The sequence below is a fragment of the Rhinoderma darwinii genome, chromosome 2 (genome assembly GCF_050947455.1).
Source record: "Rhinoderma darwinii isolate aRhiDar2 chromosome 2, aRhiDar2.hap1, whole genome shotgun sequence".
In the NCBI taxonomy this organism is placed as follows: Eukaryota; Metazoa; Chordata; class Amphibia; order Anura; family Rhinodermatidae; genus Rhinoderma; species Rhinoderma darwinii.
This window is the reverse complement of record NC_134688.1, coordinates 90,325,443-90,341,830: the sequence shown is the minus strand read 5'-3', so window position 1 is coordinate 90,341,830 and position 16,388 is coordinate 90,325,443. Positions and strand designations below refer to the sequence as shown.

The 16,388-nt window shown below is 46.1% G+C and overlaps 1 protein-coding gene across 1 annotated transcript in view; it reads left to right on the top strand.

Moving 5' to 3' along the window:
- The window catches only part of TESPA1 (thymocyte expressed, positive selection associated 1), a 41,921-nt gene that overhangs the window by 2,041 nt on the left and 23,492 nt on the right, over nucleotides 1-16,388 (top strand). The window contains exon 3 of the mRNA XM_075851064.1: nucleotides 8,609-8,655. Within this exon, the coding sequence (XP_075707179.1) occupies nucleotides 8,609-8,655 (47 nt within the window). The remainder of the gene's footprint in view (nucleotides 1-8,608; nucleotides 8,656-16,388) is intronic.

The window sequence follows — 16,388 nt, the reverse complement described above, 5'->3', positions numbered from 1 at the left end:
ACTTTCACATAGACTGTGACCTGGTCAGCTGCCTCCCCGTTACGGCGGAGCGGCCTAGTGGGTCCACAAACCCAGTGCCCGTGACAGTACGCTCAGGCCATGGAACCCGCTGGCCAGCCCAAGACCCCAGTACAGAAAATTCAGACGGAGATGCATGACCTACGCACTCGTCAGGATCAACTCCTTGAGGCGGTGAATTCTATTCTGGTCCGCCTGGATCTACTCGCTGTTCCACCCCAGTATCTTCCTCCAGAAGCTGTTGCCATGCCACTGCCTGTTGCTCCCCCTGTTTGTTCCGGATCCTCAGTTCCTCTGCCTCTTCCTCCTCACTATGACGGTGATCCCAGAGCATGCCGAGGATTTATTAATCAATGCACGGTGCATTTTAGGCTACGGCCTCATCTCTTCCCCTCCGAGGAGGCTAAAGTAGCGTTCATTATCTCCCTCCTCGCTGGCAAGGCCCTCGCATGGGCAAACCCAATCTTGGAGCAACAAGGTGCTGTATCCGCGGACCTAGCCTTGTTCCTACAGTCCTTTCGTGCCGAGTTCGAGGAGCCGGGTCGAACATCCTCTGCCGCAGCCACTTTGTTGACCCTCAAGCAAGAAGGCTCCACAGTAAGGGAGTATGCGATCTCCTTCCGTACCCTAGCAGCCGAGCTGGCATGGAACAATGAGGCACTGGTGGTGACCTTCTGGCAGGGACTGTCCTCTCACATCAAGGACGAACTGGCAGCCCGCGACCTTCCTTCTACCTTGGATGCCCTCATCCTGTTAGCCACCCGGGTTGATATGAGAATCCGGGAGCGCTCTCAAGAGGTTCGTCAGGAGAGCCGGGTCCACAGACCAGCACCCCCTGCCCAGAGACCACAATTGTTCACTCCTAGTGCGCTACCTGAGGAACCCATGCAGGTAGACAGAGTCCGGTTATCTGAACGGGAGAAGCAGCGCAGACGCTCCTCTGGACTTTGCATGTATTGCGGCCTCAAGGGTCATTTTGTGTGTCAATGCCCACAGAAACCGGGAAACTCCAGTACCTAGGGTTGGTTGGAGAGGCAACTCTAGCTGGAACGTCTCCAAACGTTAAAACCTCTTCCAAATTATCGATACCTGTGGCCATCGTCACCGGACAGGCATCACATCCTTCCTCCGCCTATCTTTACTCTGCAGCGGCTGCTAATTTTATCCACCAAGATCTAGTGGATCGGTTTCAACCACCCACAGTCTGTCTGGAGAGACCCCTGGCAGTTGCCTCTGTGAATGGTCTACCGCTGCCTGATCCAATCATGCTCATCACTGAGCCGGTGACATTACGGGTCTGAGCTCTTCACTCAGAACAGATCTCCTTCCTGGTACTACCCAAGGCTATCAATCCTATCCTGCTGGGTCTGCCATGGCTCCGTCTACACGCCCCGACACTCGACTGGAGTTCTGGAGAAGTTCTTCAATGGGGTTCCAGGTGCCATTGCCATTGCCTGTCACAAGTCCGTCCTGTTGTGCCTCCTCTGCCTCAGTCACTCTCCGACCTACCTTCTCAGTATGCCAGTTTTGCGGATGTCTTCTGCAAACGAGAGGCTGAGACGTTGCCTCCACATCGGAGTTATGACTGTCCCATTGAACTGGTGCCCAATGCTTCTCTTCCCCGTGGACGAGTATATCCTCTCTCCTTGCCAGAGACGTTATCAATGTCAGCCTATATCAAGGAGAACTTGGAGAGGGGTTTTATTAGAAAATCTTCCTTCCCGGCCGGGGCAGGATTCTTCTTCGTTAAAAAGAAAGATGGATCTCTCCGACCCTGCATTGACTACCGTGGTCTCAATCAGATCACGGTCAAGAACAAATACCCGTTGCCACTCATTTCCGAGCTGTTTTATCGCATACGAGGAGCCAAAAATTTTTCCAAGCTAGACCTGCGAGGGGCCTATAATCTAATCCGGATTCGCCGGGGTGACGAATGGAAGACGGCATTTAACACCCGCGATGGGCACTACGAATACCGAGTGATGCCCTTCGGACTGTGTAACGCTCCCGCAGTATTTCAGGAGTTCGTTAATGACATCTTCCGAGATCTCGTCTATACGTGTGTTGTAGTTTATCTCGATGATATTCTAATCTTCTCCCCAGATCTGATGACCCATCGGAGGCACGTTCGTCAAGTTCTTCTGCGACTAAGAGAGAATCACTTGTATGCCAAGTTAGAGAAATGCACATTTGAAAAGAGGTCTCTGCCCTTCCTGGGCTATGTCATCTCGGATCAAGGCCTTAAGATGGACCCTGAGAAGCTAAAGTCTGTCCTGGAATGGCCACGTCCTCTAGGCCTAAGGGCCATACAGCGGTTCCTGGGTTTCGCCAATTTCTATCGGCAGTTTATTCCGAACTTTTCTTCTCTGACGGCCCCCATCTCTACCCTTACCAAGAAGGGTGTGAACGCCAAGGTGTGGACTCCGGAGGCAGAGTCCGCATTCATTAGCCTCAAGAAAGCCTTCACTTCAGCTTCGATCCTCCATCACCCTGACATATCTCGGCAGTTCTCACTGGAGGTGGACGCTTCCTCTGTTGGTGCAGGCGCACTTCTGTTCCAGAGGAGCTCCAAAGGAAAGTCAGTAGTGTGTGGCTACTACTCAAGACTGTTTTCCTCTGCTGAGCACAATTATTCCATTGGAGATCGGGAGCTACTGGCTATCAAATTGGCCCTGGAGGAGTGGAGACATCTTCTGGAGGGCGCTGCTCACCCCATCCTGATCTTCACCGACCACAAGAATCTCACTTACCTTCAGTCCGCTCAAAGACTGAACCCTCGTCAAGCCAGGTGGTCACTGTTCTTCACCCGTTTCCAATTTCTGCTCCACTACCGTCCCGCGGACAAGAACGTGAGGGCCGATGCCCTGTCCAGATCATTCGAAATGGAAGACACGGTGGAGTCCCTTCAGACGATCATAGACCCATCCTGCGTTGTCACCGCCAATCCTCTGCAGCTTAGAGATATTCCTCCAGGGAGAACTTTTGTTCGGTTGGCTGACAGAAAAAGAATTCTCCGCTGGGGACACAGTTCTAAACTGGCTGGGCACGCTGGTGTCCGTAAAACCCAAGACCTGGTCGCTCGTCACTTCTGGTGGCCCACGCTACTTAAAGATGTTCTGGACTTTGTCTCTGCTTGCACGGTGTGTGCCTCTAACAAGGTGGCTCACAGCAAGCCTGCCGGCCTGCTTCAACCCCTGCCTGTACCCAGTGTCCCCTGGCAGCACATCGCTATGGACTTCGTCACGGACCTTCCTCTCTCAGCAGGATGCAACACCATCTGGGTGGTGGTGGACCAGTTCTCTAAGATGGCACATTTTATCCCGCTAACCGGCCTACCCTCTGCTCCTTGACTAGCAAGCTTCTTCATTCAGCACATCTTCCGCTTGCATGGCTTGCCTCTTCACATTGTGTCCGACCGGGGGGTTCAGTTTACCTCCAAGTTCTTGGGATCCCTCTGTAAACTCCTGGATGTGAGTGTGGACTTTTCCTCTGCCTATCACCCCCAGTCCAATGGGCAAGTTGAGAGGATCAACCAGATCATGGAAAATTACCTCCGCCACTTCATTTCTTCACAGCACGATAACTGGGAACAGCTTCTTCCATGGGCGGAGTTTTCATATAACAACCACACAAGTGAGTCCACCACCTCCACTCCGTTTCACATCGTGTACAGTCAACATCCCAGAGTTCCTCTTCCAGTGTCGACTTCATCTCAGGTACCCGCTGCTGACTCTGCATATGGGGACTTCCTGCAAATCTGGCAACAGACCCGGTCCTCTATTTACAGGCGGTCGAACGCATGAAGCGTAAGGCAGATACCAAAAGAAGAGAGCCGCCTCAGTATCTTCCTGGGACTAAAGTCTGGCTGTCCTCTCGAAACATTCGATTGAGGGTGCCTTCATACAAGTTTGCTCCCAGGTTCCTTGGTCCCTTCGAGATCCTGCAACAAATTAAGCCCCCTACCCTCAGAATCCCTAACTCCTTCCATGTGTCCCTCCTGAAACCAGTGGTCCTGAACCGCTACAGCAAGACCTCTAGTTCCACAGTTGCTTCCAGCGGCCCTTCTGATGTATTTGAGGTAAAGGAGATCCTGGACCGCAAGAGGGTAGGAGGAAGGACTTTCTATCTGGTGGACTGGAGAGGGTTTGGTCCTGAGGAGAGGTCCTGGGAGCCAGAAGAGAACCTCAGTGCTCCTGCTCTTATTAAAAAGTTCCTCTCTCACTCTGGCCCCAAGAAGAGGGGGCGTAAGAGGGGGGATACTGTAGCGCCCATGGCCGTGGGCCGTCGGGTTCACTCACCTCCCGACACCCGCAGCCATGGATCTGTGAGCGCTGGCCTCCGTCTCCCTCCTAGGAGATGCCAGCGCTCGCTTCCGCTCCGTCCGGCCGGGTCCCGTAGGGTGCGCGCGCATGCTCGCGACCGCTCTTAAAGGGCCAGCGCGCGCACATGGAATCAATTATCATTAACCCACGTGATTCCCTGCTCTATTAGAATGCCCCAGCCCTTCTGATCCTTGCCTGAGCGTTGTTAGTCTTTCCCTGTCTGTCTCGCCACGTCAAGTGCCATCTGCCACGTCAAGTGCCATCTGCCACGTCAAGTGCCATCTGCCACGTCAAGTGTCATCTGCCACGTCAAGTGCCATCTGCCACGTCAAGTACCATCGGCTCATCGGATACTGCCCGCCACGTCTGGCGCCACTTTCCGCACCTGTCTCCATCCGTGCTGAGGCCACAGTCACCGCCCGGACTATTACAGGTACCTAAACATTACTGTCTGCTATCTACTTTCACATAGACTGTGACCTGGTCAGCTGCCTCCCCGCTACGGCGGAGCGGCCTAGTGGGTCCACAAACCCAGTGCCCGTGACAGTTTCTTATTACTATCAGTGACAAATTAATGTTACTTTGCTTGGAGGATGATGCTGTGTGTCACGGTCACAGGGTATGTGGACCCACTAGGACTCCTCTGTAGCGGAGAGGCAGCTGACCACGTCACAGTCTATATGAAAGTCAATAGTAATGCTTGGGTACCTGAACTAGTCCAGACGGTGGCTGTGGCTTCAACACGGATGGAGGCCGGTGCAGCAGGTAGCGCCAGACGTAGCGGGCAGTATCCGATGTGGCAGAAGACACTGGACGTGGCAGAAGACACTGGACGTGGCAAACGACAGCAGGTGTAGTAGGCACAACTCCAACACTGGTATGCACAGGAACAAGAACAGTACGGAACACAAGAACAGGAAACAGGGCACGGGAAACAACCGGAATGGGAAACACTAAGGGACCATTTGCAAGACAGACTGGGATAAACTAACAACGCTCAGGCAAGGATCAGAAGGCCTGGGGCCTTCTTATATACCAGGAAATCATGGCAGTTGATGATGATGACGATTTCCTTTGTGCGCGCTGGCCCTTTAAGGCCGGGCACTAGCGTGCGCGCGTGCACCCTACGAGACACAGCAGAACTGAGCGCAAGTGAGCGCTGGCGTCTCCTAGGAAGGAGATGGGGACCAGCACTCATGGATCCATGGCTGCGGGCGTCGTGAGGTGAGTAAACCCGACGGCCCGCGGCCATGTACGCTACACTCTGTGTCCAGTCAGACACTAAGAACTCTCCAGTTAATGTACAATGTCCGCTCATTATGGCATCTGAATAATTTCTACCCTCAGACTATAGTAGGGAGGGCGTAGTGTCAGGTCCGTATTTCACACCGAATAACCACCTCTGTAAATTGAAAGCTGAAGGCATGCCTGGAAGAAGTAAACTGCCAAAAATGTTTGGTACACAACTTCCCTTGATCAGACAAGGAGGAAGACTGAAAACTTTTTATTCAGAACAAAGAAACACAGAAAGAGACACATGCCTCCTCCCCAGAGATGTGGGAGTGCCCAAGCCCCCACCAGTTTCTCAGACTCACTCTTCTTGCATTCCAGGGGGCGGTGTCTTCCATAGGTGTGTCCGACATGAACAAAGAACTTGTTATATATGTCAGTATATTACACAAAGAACTGAAATGTATATACATATGTGTGAGGATAATATTTTTCAAACAATATACATAGTAATGATCCCTGACAGTAGGAGCAAAGAAAGAAAGGAAGACACAAGCTGCTAGTAAGAGTTATATGTCATACCAGTGCTGGATTGTCAGCTACACTGCTCATTACTGCTTTATAATTTCATTCATGATGCTGCTGCTTCTATAAATGTGATAGATAAAGCTAGGAGAGCAGAATAATCTCTTCTCTATATATGCAATGCATCGGCGACATAAAAGCTGTAAGGCTCCGCCCATTAGTTCAGAAAAAAACAAAGAATTAAAGATAGAGCCTGCAGAAGGGAAAACTGCTAAAAATTCAGAATACAAGTCATATAATGGCCATAAATAATGTTATTCTTCATGTACACACATCTGACAGCTTCTTCTAAAAACTCACCTGAAAAGTTAGGTACGCTTTAAGAAATGACAAAGATTCTTTAACTTGACTTAAATCACCCGAAACGGTCAACAAAAAATGTGATTGCATGAAATTATTCCACAAAACTTAGAAAACATGACGGAACTTGTCAGAAAATTATCACCCCCTACATAGCCTGTAGCTTCTATATGTGAAGATGTTTGTAGCGGTCATTAAAGGGGTTATATAGTTTTAGAAAATGAATATTATTTTTTTATATAATTAAAAGTTAGGCACATTTTTTAATGCACTTTCTGTATTAATTCTTCTTGATTTTCAAGATCTCTGCTTGCTGTTATTAAGTGGATATAATTCTGTCTATGGTCATGTAATAATCACACAGGTGCTTGGATCACTACAAAACACAGCTCTGATACACATACTGTAACAATCCCAGCACCTGTGTGACCATGAACAAAATTGTATCCAAGGCTCACTTTTTCCCTTATTTGCATGCAAAGCACAATGGGGCAGATTTAATGACTGGTGTTTCATGGGACTTAAATTGAAGCACGCAGGAGTAAGATGCAACTAATTTATCAAGAGGCACATATATCTTGATAAAATTGTTGCATCTTTGGCTGTCCGTACACCAGAGATTGATAGAAGTAAAAAAAATAAAAAATGGGGGGGGGGGGAATAGGCGCTCCTCTAAGGTAAAAATGTCAGGCTCTGTAGCGTACAACAATAAAAAAGAATGGTGGTGATACACTGACCTACTCAGGTTGTGCAGGATGGTCGGCATGACTCAATTGTAAAGCGTTTGGCAGCAAATCACTGCAATAGACGAAGAATCCACAGTGTGCGAAGCCTCTGGAGTGGAACATCGGATGCGCGTATAGGAACAACTTCAGCCGGTGATAAATCTGGATTTGGGAAGAAAAAAAGAAAACAGCTCCTAGGAGAAGCGCATCTCTGGATGCTTCAAGCAGGTGAAGACGACTCAGGTGAGATAAAAATACAATATTTTTTCTTGTTAGTAAAACCCCTAAGCATAGGGGATAAAAATATATAAAATTAATGCAATGCGTTTCAACCCTGAACTAGGGACTTCATCAGGCAACATAAAGACCATAGTTCAGGGTCGAAACGCGTTGCATTCATTTTATATCTTTTTATTCCCTAGGCTTAGAGGTTTTACTAACAAGAATAAAAATTGTATGCTCCCCTGCTTTGTTTGCTAGCATTGCAGGGCAAGGGAGTCATTGATAGATTGGCAACACCAAATAACAAAGATGATGGGACCAAGCATGTCTGGACATTCTCTCCAGAGGCCCTATATGAGCTGTCCTTTCTTTGGAGTTGTAAAACATCATTTGGTAATATAAGTAACGCTTAAGTTCTTCTCTTGCAGAATGCAGGTATAGTTAGTTAGTTTGTTTGTTTGTTTGTTTGTTTGTTTGTTTGTTTGTTTGTTTGTTTGTTTGCCCAGTTGCTTATTATTGTGAGAGATCATTTTGTGTTGTATCTTGTATTAACAAAAATACATTTGTTAAAAATATATGTTTGCTTTTGGGAGCTTTGCTCTAACTCTTCAACTTGACCAAAACTGGTTTGGCATTGGCTTCACCAAGATGCAGAGTCTTAGAGATTTCGCTACCTTTACTAGGAAAAGTCACCAACTGGTTGTTTCAACTCAACTGGAGAACAAGCCAACACCAAACGGTAATAGAATTACTAGCTAATACGATGATGCAGGAGGTAACAAACAGCAATCAAAGGAAAGCAACAGCAACAAGACTTAGGATAGGTGTTCAGAAACCCAGACAGGATGGAGCAAGCCAAGAGTCAAACCACAGTTGCCTAGCAGCCATAGTCAGGACAAGAAATGTAACCAGGAATATAGAACAGATATACAGTAGTCAGATAAATCATGAGTCAAAGCCATGGGCATGGATCAGATGTATAAACAGTAAATAGTGCAGTATTATATAAACTTTCTTCACTTACATCTCTGCTCTGTTCATATTGGTCAACATTATTAAATGGGTATTGCAGATGAGCTGGATCATCCTAACCATTTCTAATCTTAAATTTTTGTCCCTAAAAAAATTATTACTAATGCCAGACATAGAAAATCCTCCAGTTGTTGCAAGGAATGTAACATCCAACTTGTGCACGTTGTTTTGCAGTTCATGTACTGAAAACCCATGTGAAGATGTTCCAATTAATCCCAAAGGTAAATATGCATAATGTATGCGTGTTTCTAAAACTATCACTCTTCATATTAATCTCTCTATCCATCCGTTTATTTTATGTCTTCTGCATTGATTTCTCATTTACTTGCCATTAAAGGGGTATTTCAGTAATGAGAAGTTATCGGTGACCAATTGGACCCCACACATGCATACTGTTATTCCTCCCAGTAGAAAGACCGCTTGCTCAGAGGACATGAATGGATTGCAGGTCTGGCATTCGCCCTGCTGCTCCATTTAAAGTCTATGGCAGTGATGGAAGCTGTCAAGTGCTGGGGGGAACAGGGGACATGGGACTAGATTAAACAATCTCTGCTGATTCAATTCTTAATACAGCTTTACACCGTAGCTTTGTTTTTCTGATACAGAGCCCCAAATCCCCTGTATAGACATAAGACTTAATTTATCAAAACTGTCTAACAGTAAAAGGGTGGGTATAAAAATTATATATATATATATATATATATATTTATTTTTTTTATTTATTTTTTTTTTTTTTTTTGTATATATATATATATTTATATATATATATATATATATATGTGGTTCTATGTATACATATATATGTCCCAAAATTGCGCTGCTAAACAATTGAATAGCCAGATATATTAATATTGGTAGTTAAATTTAATAGGGCTACGCGTTTCGACGCAGGACATGCATCTTCATCAGGCCATACAGTTACAGTACAAAGGACATCTTAAATATACCTGGTCAAATACCACAACCAGGAAAAAAAAAACAAGAGAAAAACCTTTGGCAGGTCAGAGATCACCTATGACGGGAGGTTGACTTACGGTATAGATAGAGTAAAAGCTCACTATTTAAATACCCAATTATGTGTTGTAAGGCCCCATGCAAATGACCATAGAATTCGTCCGTAATTACAGATCCATTCACTTCTATTGCCCAAGTATATTTACAGGAAGGTGTCCGTGCCGTAGAAAGGCTCCGCAAAAGATAGGACATGTCCTGTTTTTGCTTTTTACGGACCGTGCTCCCATACTTTATATGGGAGCACAAACCGCATAATAATTAGAGAGTATTAAAAGTTAACTTACCTGCTTCTTCCTCCAGTCCGGCCTCCCGGGATGACGTTTCATCCCATGTGACCGCTGCAGCCAAACACAGGTCAATCACAGGCTGCAGCGGTCACATAGACTGCCGCGTTATCCAGGGATGTCGGACTGGATGTCAAGAGGGACGCGTCACCAAGACAACGGTACGTATGAACTTCTTTTACTTTCAATAGCTGCGGAAACTCTGCCCGAAAGGGATGCCCCTTCTCTCTTTTCATCACTGACAGAGAGAAGGGGCTGCCGATTAGTGCAGAGAAAATGGATCCGTAAATACGGCTGGAATACTGGTGACACCGGACCCAATGTTATTGGAAGCACCATTAAATATCCTTAACACTATGATCACATGATCAAAAAAAATGTATTCCCTTTAGGAAATAAAGGTCCTAAGCCAGTGCTCCTAGACTAAACTACAAAGTGGTGGATGAGGGGCGGGACTTCTGATTCATGCCCATTTGGCATCGATGTTTTATATTCCAGTTATATTGTGTTTTATATTCGTTATATTATATGTTTTATATTCCACTTATATATCGTTATACACCAGTTGCAGGTATTTTATGCATATATTATATACTAGTTATTCTATATTTCACTTATGTTATATACGTCATCACCTTATATATACTTTTTTCATTCTTAATAAAATGAGTTTTTGCAGTCCAGTCACTGTATTTCTGGTCTCCACGGGTGGTGCGGCCACATGCTGGGAGTTGAAGTTTCACACGATACAGACGACGTGTCTATTTAATAGATGAGCAGCTCTGCACCTGAGAAGGTACTACAACCCTCAGCATGCCCTCTGTGAGAGGATACATAGAGGACTACTGCACTCGGGGTAACCACTACTCACCCTAGTAATCCTTTCCTCCGGGATTCACCGTCCAGACCACGCCTCCGCAGTACCTCAAACTCCACACATAATGTGACCCCAAAACTGAGGCGGCCGCTCATCCGACTCACCCGCTTCCTGTGAAGACACGACAGCACGGGAAACTGGGGATGTCACGTGACAAATTGGCGCGCACGAGAAGCAGCTGCAGGACGGAGCTGAGGCGGCTGCACACAATGATGGAGGACAGAGCCTGGGAACAAAGGTGTCGGGTACAAATTCAATGCGTTTTTTTTTTCGTAGCTAAAAATCATGAGGGTCTCATCTCTGACGGGATTATTCAGATGTAGCGGTCGTGGCGTTTTGCCGCGATTTTGCGATATATGAATGGGACAACTACAGGTCTGAATACAGGGGCGTAGCTAAAGGCTCATGGGCCCCGATGCAAAAGTTCTTATTGGGCCCCCCCCCCGCAAACTCCTCATGGCCGACGGTCCGCAGCTTTCAGCTGCATCGCTGGGTCTCCTAAGTGACCCAACAATGCAGCACTAGCAGCCGGGGCGTCACTAAGGCTGGGTACACACACACTATTTACGGACGTAATTCGGACGTTTTAGCATTGAATTACGTCCGAATATGCGGCTCAAAAGCGTTGGCAAACATCTGCCCATTCATTTGAAGGGGTCTTACGATGTTCTGTGCCGACGGTCATTTTTAAAAAAGACGCCCGCGTCAAAGAAGTGCCTGTCACTTCTTCAGACGTAAATGGAGCCGTTTTCCATGGACTCCATAGAAAAACAGCTCCAATTACGTCCGTAATGGACGCAGCGAAAGACGCCTGCACATGCCATTACGGCTGAAATTACGGTGCTGTTTTCTCCTGAAAACAGCACCGTAATTACAGCCGTAACAGACGCTGCCGTGTGAACATACCCTCAGGGCTTAAAATGTCAGGGGAAATAGCCCCAATACATATGTGTCCGCCCCCAAAAAAATGTGTATAGGAGACAGCATAGCATATCTATAGCACTACGACCCTATAAACTATGGATAGGATTAGATACATTGGCTCAGCAGACAGTATCACACATGATAGGATTAGATACAGTGGCTCAGCAGACAGTATTACACATGATAGGATTAGATACAGTGGCTCAGAAGGCAGTATCACACATGATAGGATTAGATACAGTGGCCCAGCAGACAGTATCACACATGATAGGATTAGATACAGTGGCTCAGCAAACAGTATCACACATGATAGGATTAGATACAGTGGCTCAGCAGACAGTACCACACATGATAGGATTAGATACAGTGGCTCAGAAGGCAGTATCACACATGATAGGATTTGATACAGTGGCTCAGCAGACAGTATCACACATGATCGGATTAGATATAGGGCCCAGCAGACAGTATCACACAAGATACGATTAGATACAGGGCCCAGCAGACAGTATCACACATGATTGGATTAGATACACAGCTCAGCAGACAGTATCACACATGATTGGATTAGATACAGGGCCCAGCTCGCTGACATTGCGGCTCCAGCGCTGGACCCAGGAAAGGTAAGAATAATAATTTTGCTTCTTTATGTGTTACTGATTATTTTTGTGTGTTAGTGTTTTTTTACAGGTTCGGTTGTTGGACTTCGGATTCGAGGACTTCAATGTCGGCGTTTTTTTTATTCTCAATAAAATGGTTAATGAGGGTTGTGTTTTTTTATTTCAATAAAATATTTTTTCTATGTGCTTGTATCTTTTTAAACTTTATTATCACCGCCTTAGTAATGGCCGTTGGCTGATTGACAACCTCCATTACTAAGGCGAGGCTTAATATTAGCCGGTGCAAAGGCTAACACTAAACCCTATTATTACCCCGGTACCCACCACCACCAGGGGTACTGGGAAGAGCCGGGTACGAACCAGTACCCGACCATCTGTAGTGACGGGCAGGCATCGGGGTGGCCGCAGGCTGGTATTAGGCTGGGGAAGGCCAAAAACAGTGGCCCTTCCCACCCTGGTAATGCTGCCTGCTGCTGCTGTGTTGCATCTGGCTGGTTATGAAAATTGGGGGGGACCCCACATCGTTCTTTCCAATTATTATTATTTTTTTTTTAAATGACGTGGGGTCCCCCCCAATTTTCATAACCAGCCAGATACAATAAAGCAGCAGCAGCCTAGCATTACCAGGGTGGGAAGGGCCACTATTTTTGGCCTTTCCCCTCCTGATAATACTAGCCTGCGGCCACCCCAGTGGCCGACCATCACTACAGATTGTCAGGTACTGGATCGTACCCGGCTCTTCCCAGCACCCCTGGTGGCGGTGGGTACCGGGGTAATAAAGGGGGAAAGTATTCGCCTCTGCACCGGCTAACACTAAGCCCCGCCTTAGCAATGGATGCTGTCAATCAGCCGGCGGCCATTACTAAGGCGGTAGTAATATAGTTTAAAAAAAAAACACAAAGACATAGAAAAAATATTTTATTGAAATAAAAAAAAAAAACACACAACCCTCATTAACCATTTTATTGCTAATAAAAAAAAAAAGCTGTCATCGAAGTAGTCCTGGAATCCGCCGTAGTCCAACGACCGAACCTGTAAGAAAACACACAAAAAATGATTAGTAACACATGTGTTAGGCTTAGATACAGGGCCCATGTGTGATACTGTCTGTGGGACCCTGTATCTAAGCCTACCACAACGTAGGCTTAGATACAGGGTCCAGCAGGCAGTAATCTTATACAGTATAAGATTACTGTGTGCTGGGGCCCTGCATCTAAACCTACAGTGTGGTAGGCTTAGATACAGGGCCCAGCAGACAGGATCACGCATGGGCCATGTATCGAAGCCTACCATGTGATTGGCTTAGATACAGGGCCCAGCAGACAGCATCACACAATCTGTGATCCTGTCTCATGGGCCCCCTAAGCCTGCTACATCGTAGGCTTAGGGGTTGTGCAGTCCCTAAACATTGATGGCCTATCCACAGGATAGGCCATCAATAGCTGATGTGTCGCCCGGGACCCGCAAATCAGCTCTTTTGAAGGGGCCGCAGCACTCGTACGAGAGCTGCTTCCCCTTTATTTCACTACTTGCTCACACTGTGAATCGCCGACACGGATTCACAGTGTGACCGGAATGAAGTGACAGGAATGAAGGGGAGCAGCTCTCGTACGAGTGCTGCGGCCCCTTCAAAACAGCTGATTGGCAGGTCCCGGGAGTCGGTCCCCACCAGTCAAGGCTGACCTTACCTTCCTCTTCGGCCGCAGCGGGAGTTCTGTCGTCTCGATGCTGTGCGTAGCGCATAGCGCTGTGACGTCATGCGCTGCGCACAGCGCCTGACGTCAGGACCTCCGCTGCCATCCGGAACCAGGAAGGTAAGTAAAGTATGTTACTATAGTAACAGGGGCCCGCGGCCCGAGTTACTATAGTAACTTTTTATTGATGTGGTGCGGGGGGCCGTGGGCCCCCCTGGCTTCGGGGCCCGGTCGCGGTTGCGACCGCTGCGACCCCTATAGCTACGTCAGTGTCTGAATAAGAGGTTCTGCGGCAGCTGTGTTTTATATAAGAACACGTTATACAGATGTCACTGACATCGCTGTGTGAACTGCATGCGGTATTTCTGCGGTGATTGATTATAAATGACCAGTGATAGGGATTAGTCCTTACTGCAGGTCCCAGAAGTCATCGAATGATATACATTGCAGCCAATTATGGGCTGCCACGTCATCAATAGGGGGAGGAACCTGTCAGTGCAATCCGTTACCTGGGGAACGCGTGTCAAATCAAAAATAGCTATTCCCTGATTTTAAACCAATGAAAAATCGGGCTTCAAACAAACTTTTGAAAATATATATAAGATGTTGTCAAATCTTAAAAAACATAAGCAGCTGTGTCAATTAGTACAAATAACACGATAATCTAAAAGAAAATATAAAGATAAATTATAAATCAAATAACAAAACAGCATAGTCACATAAAAAACAGAAAATCAGTAAAAAGAGCGATGAGATGTAAGATCAGCAGCAAAGTAAAAACAACAATCACTGTAAGGCCTTACTCAGACGACCGGGATATACGTCCGTGCAACGCGCGTGATTTTCACGCGCGTCGCATGGACCTATATTAGTCTATGGGGCCGTGCAGACATGTGCGTGATTTTTACTCAGCGTGAGTCCGCTGAAAAAATGTCACGACATATCCGTTCTTTGGGCGTTTTTCAGCATCACGCACCCATTAAAGTCAATGGGTGCGTGAAAACCATGCATGTCACACGGAAGCACTTCCGTGCGAACAGCGTGATTCTCGCAACAGCTGTCAAAAGGATGAATGAAAACAGAAAAGCACCACGTGCTTTTCTGTTTACAAACATCCAAACGGAGTGTCAAAATGATGGCGGCTGCGCGAAAAGCACGCAGCCGTTCATCATATGCTGAGGCCACATGGAGCTGTTAAGTGCTTTTTGTGCACGCAAAACGCCGTGTTTTTTGCGTGTGCAAAACGCACACGCTCGTGTGAATCCAGCCTAATAAAAAAGTATAGTATTATATAATGAGTGTTTAGTCCATAATAATAATAATAGATGTATCAAACTCACAATCCGGGGCTAAGCGTCTGCATTGCTCATCCACATCGGACTAAAGGAGATTAAAACACAGGCGGCGCTCAATAAGCGTCCTGGCGTCATGGCAACCGAAGAAGATACGGAGGCCGTGGTGGGACAAAAAGGATGTGGGTTGCGTGATATATACGCTACAAGGTCTGCATAACATAGAAGAAAGAAGCTGGGATCGCGCTTGGCAGCACAAAGTATTGTGTAAGTATAATGTACCAATATAAACGACATATTACAAAGAAAAATGCATATAGATAAATATGAAAAAACACTTATCACGACATAAAACCATATAAAACCATGAAAAAAGGATTCGAGGTACAAGGGGTGCCTCAGTTTGCCGATATATATACAGTATATATATATATATATATATATATATATATATATATATATATATATATATATAATTATTTTTTTAACATCTATATATTTTTTTAACATCTGTTTATTATGTTGCAATCACCCCTTGTACCTCTAATCCTTTTTTTATGATTTGATATGGTGTTATGTCGTGATAAGTGTTTTTTTATATTTATCTATATGCATTTTTCTTTGTCTTCAAAGATAGACAGACTTGATTAATAAGGCCCATAGATTTAATAGGTAAATGCTGACTGCATGCGGCCACCACTAGAGGGAGCTTAGGAGCTGACAGCATACCGTTATTCATGGAACTCAATAATAAAACAGTATGCAGTAAGCTCACATGTACCCCCTAGTGGTGGCTGCAGGCAGCCAGAATATTATCTATTAAAGAAGAACTCCCATGAAAATGTACTGCTTTACCCAATTGTAATGGGCATCCTGTACATGTATATGCTATTTATTTGCTAACCCGAGCATCAAGTTTTCAAAACACAGGCTTCGTTCAGCACATTCTGAGTCTCATAGACTTACATAGAGAAACTGGCTTCCGGTCCACACATAAGACGCTGTGTGACTCGGACAGCCAGATTAGAGATCATGTGACTGCTAGGGGGAGCTGAACGGAGCCTGTGTTGAAAACTAGATCCTCGGTGAGCAAATAAATAGCAAATACATGTACAGGATGCCCATTACAAATGGGCAAAGCAGTAAAAATTTTCATGGAAGTGCTTCTTTAAATCTATGTCTATACAGGAGAGTGGGAGCTCTATCAGAAAAACAAAGCTCTGACCACACAGCATGCACATGAAAGCACAAA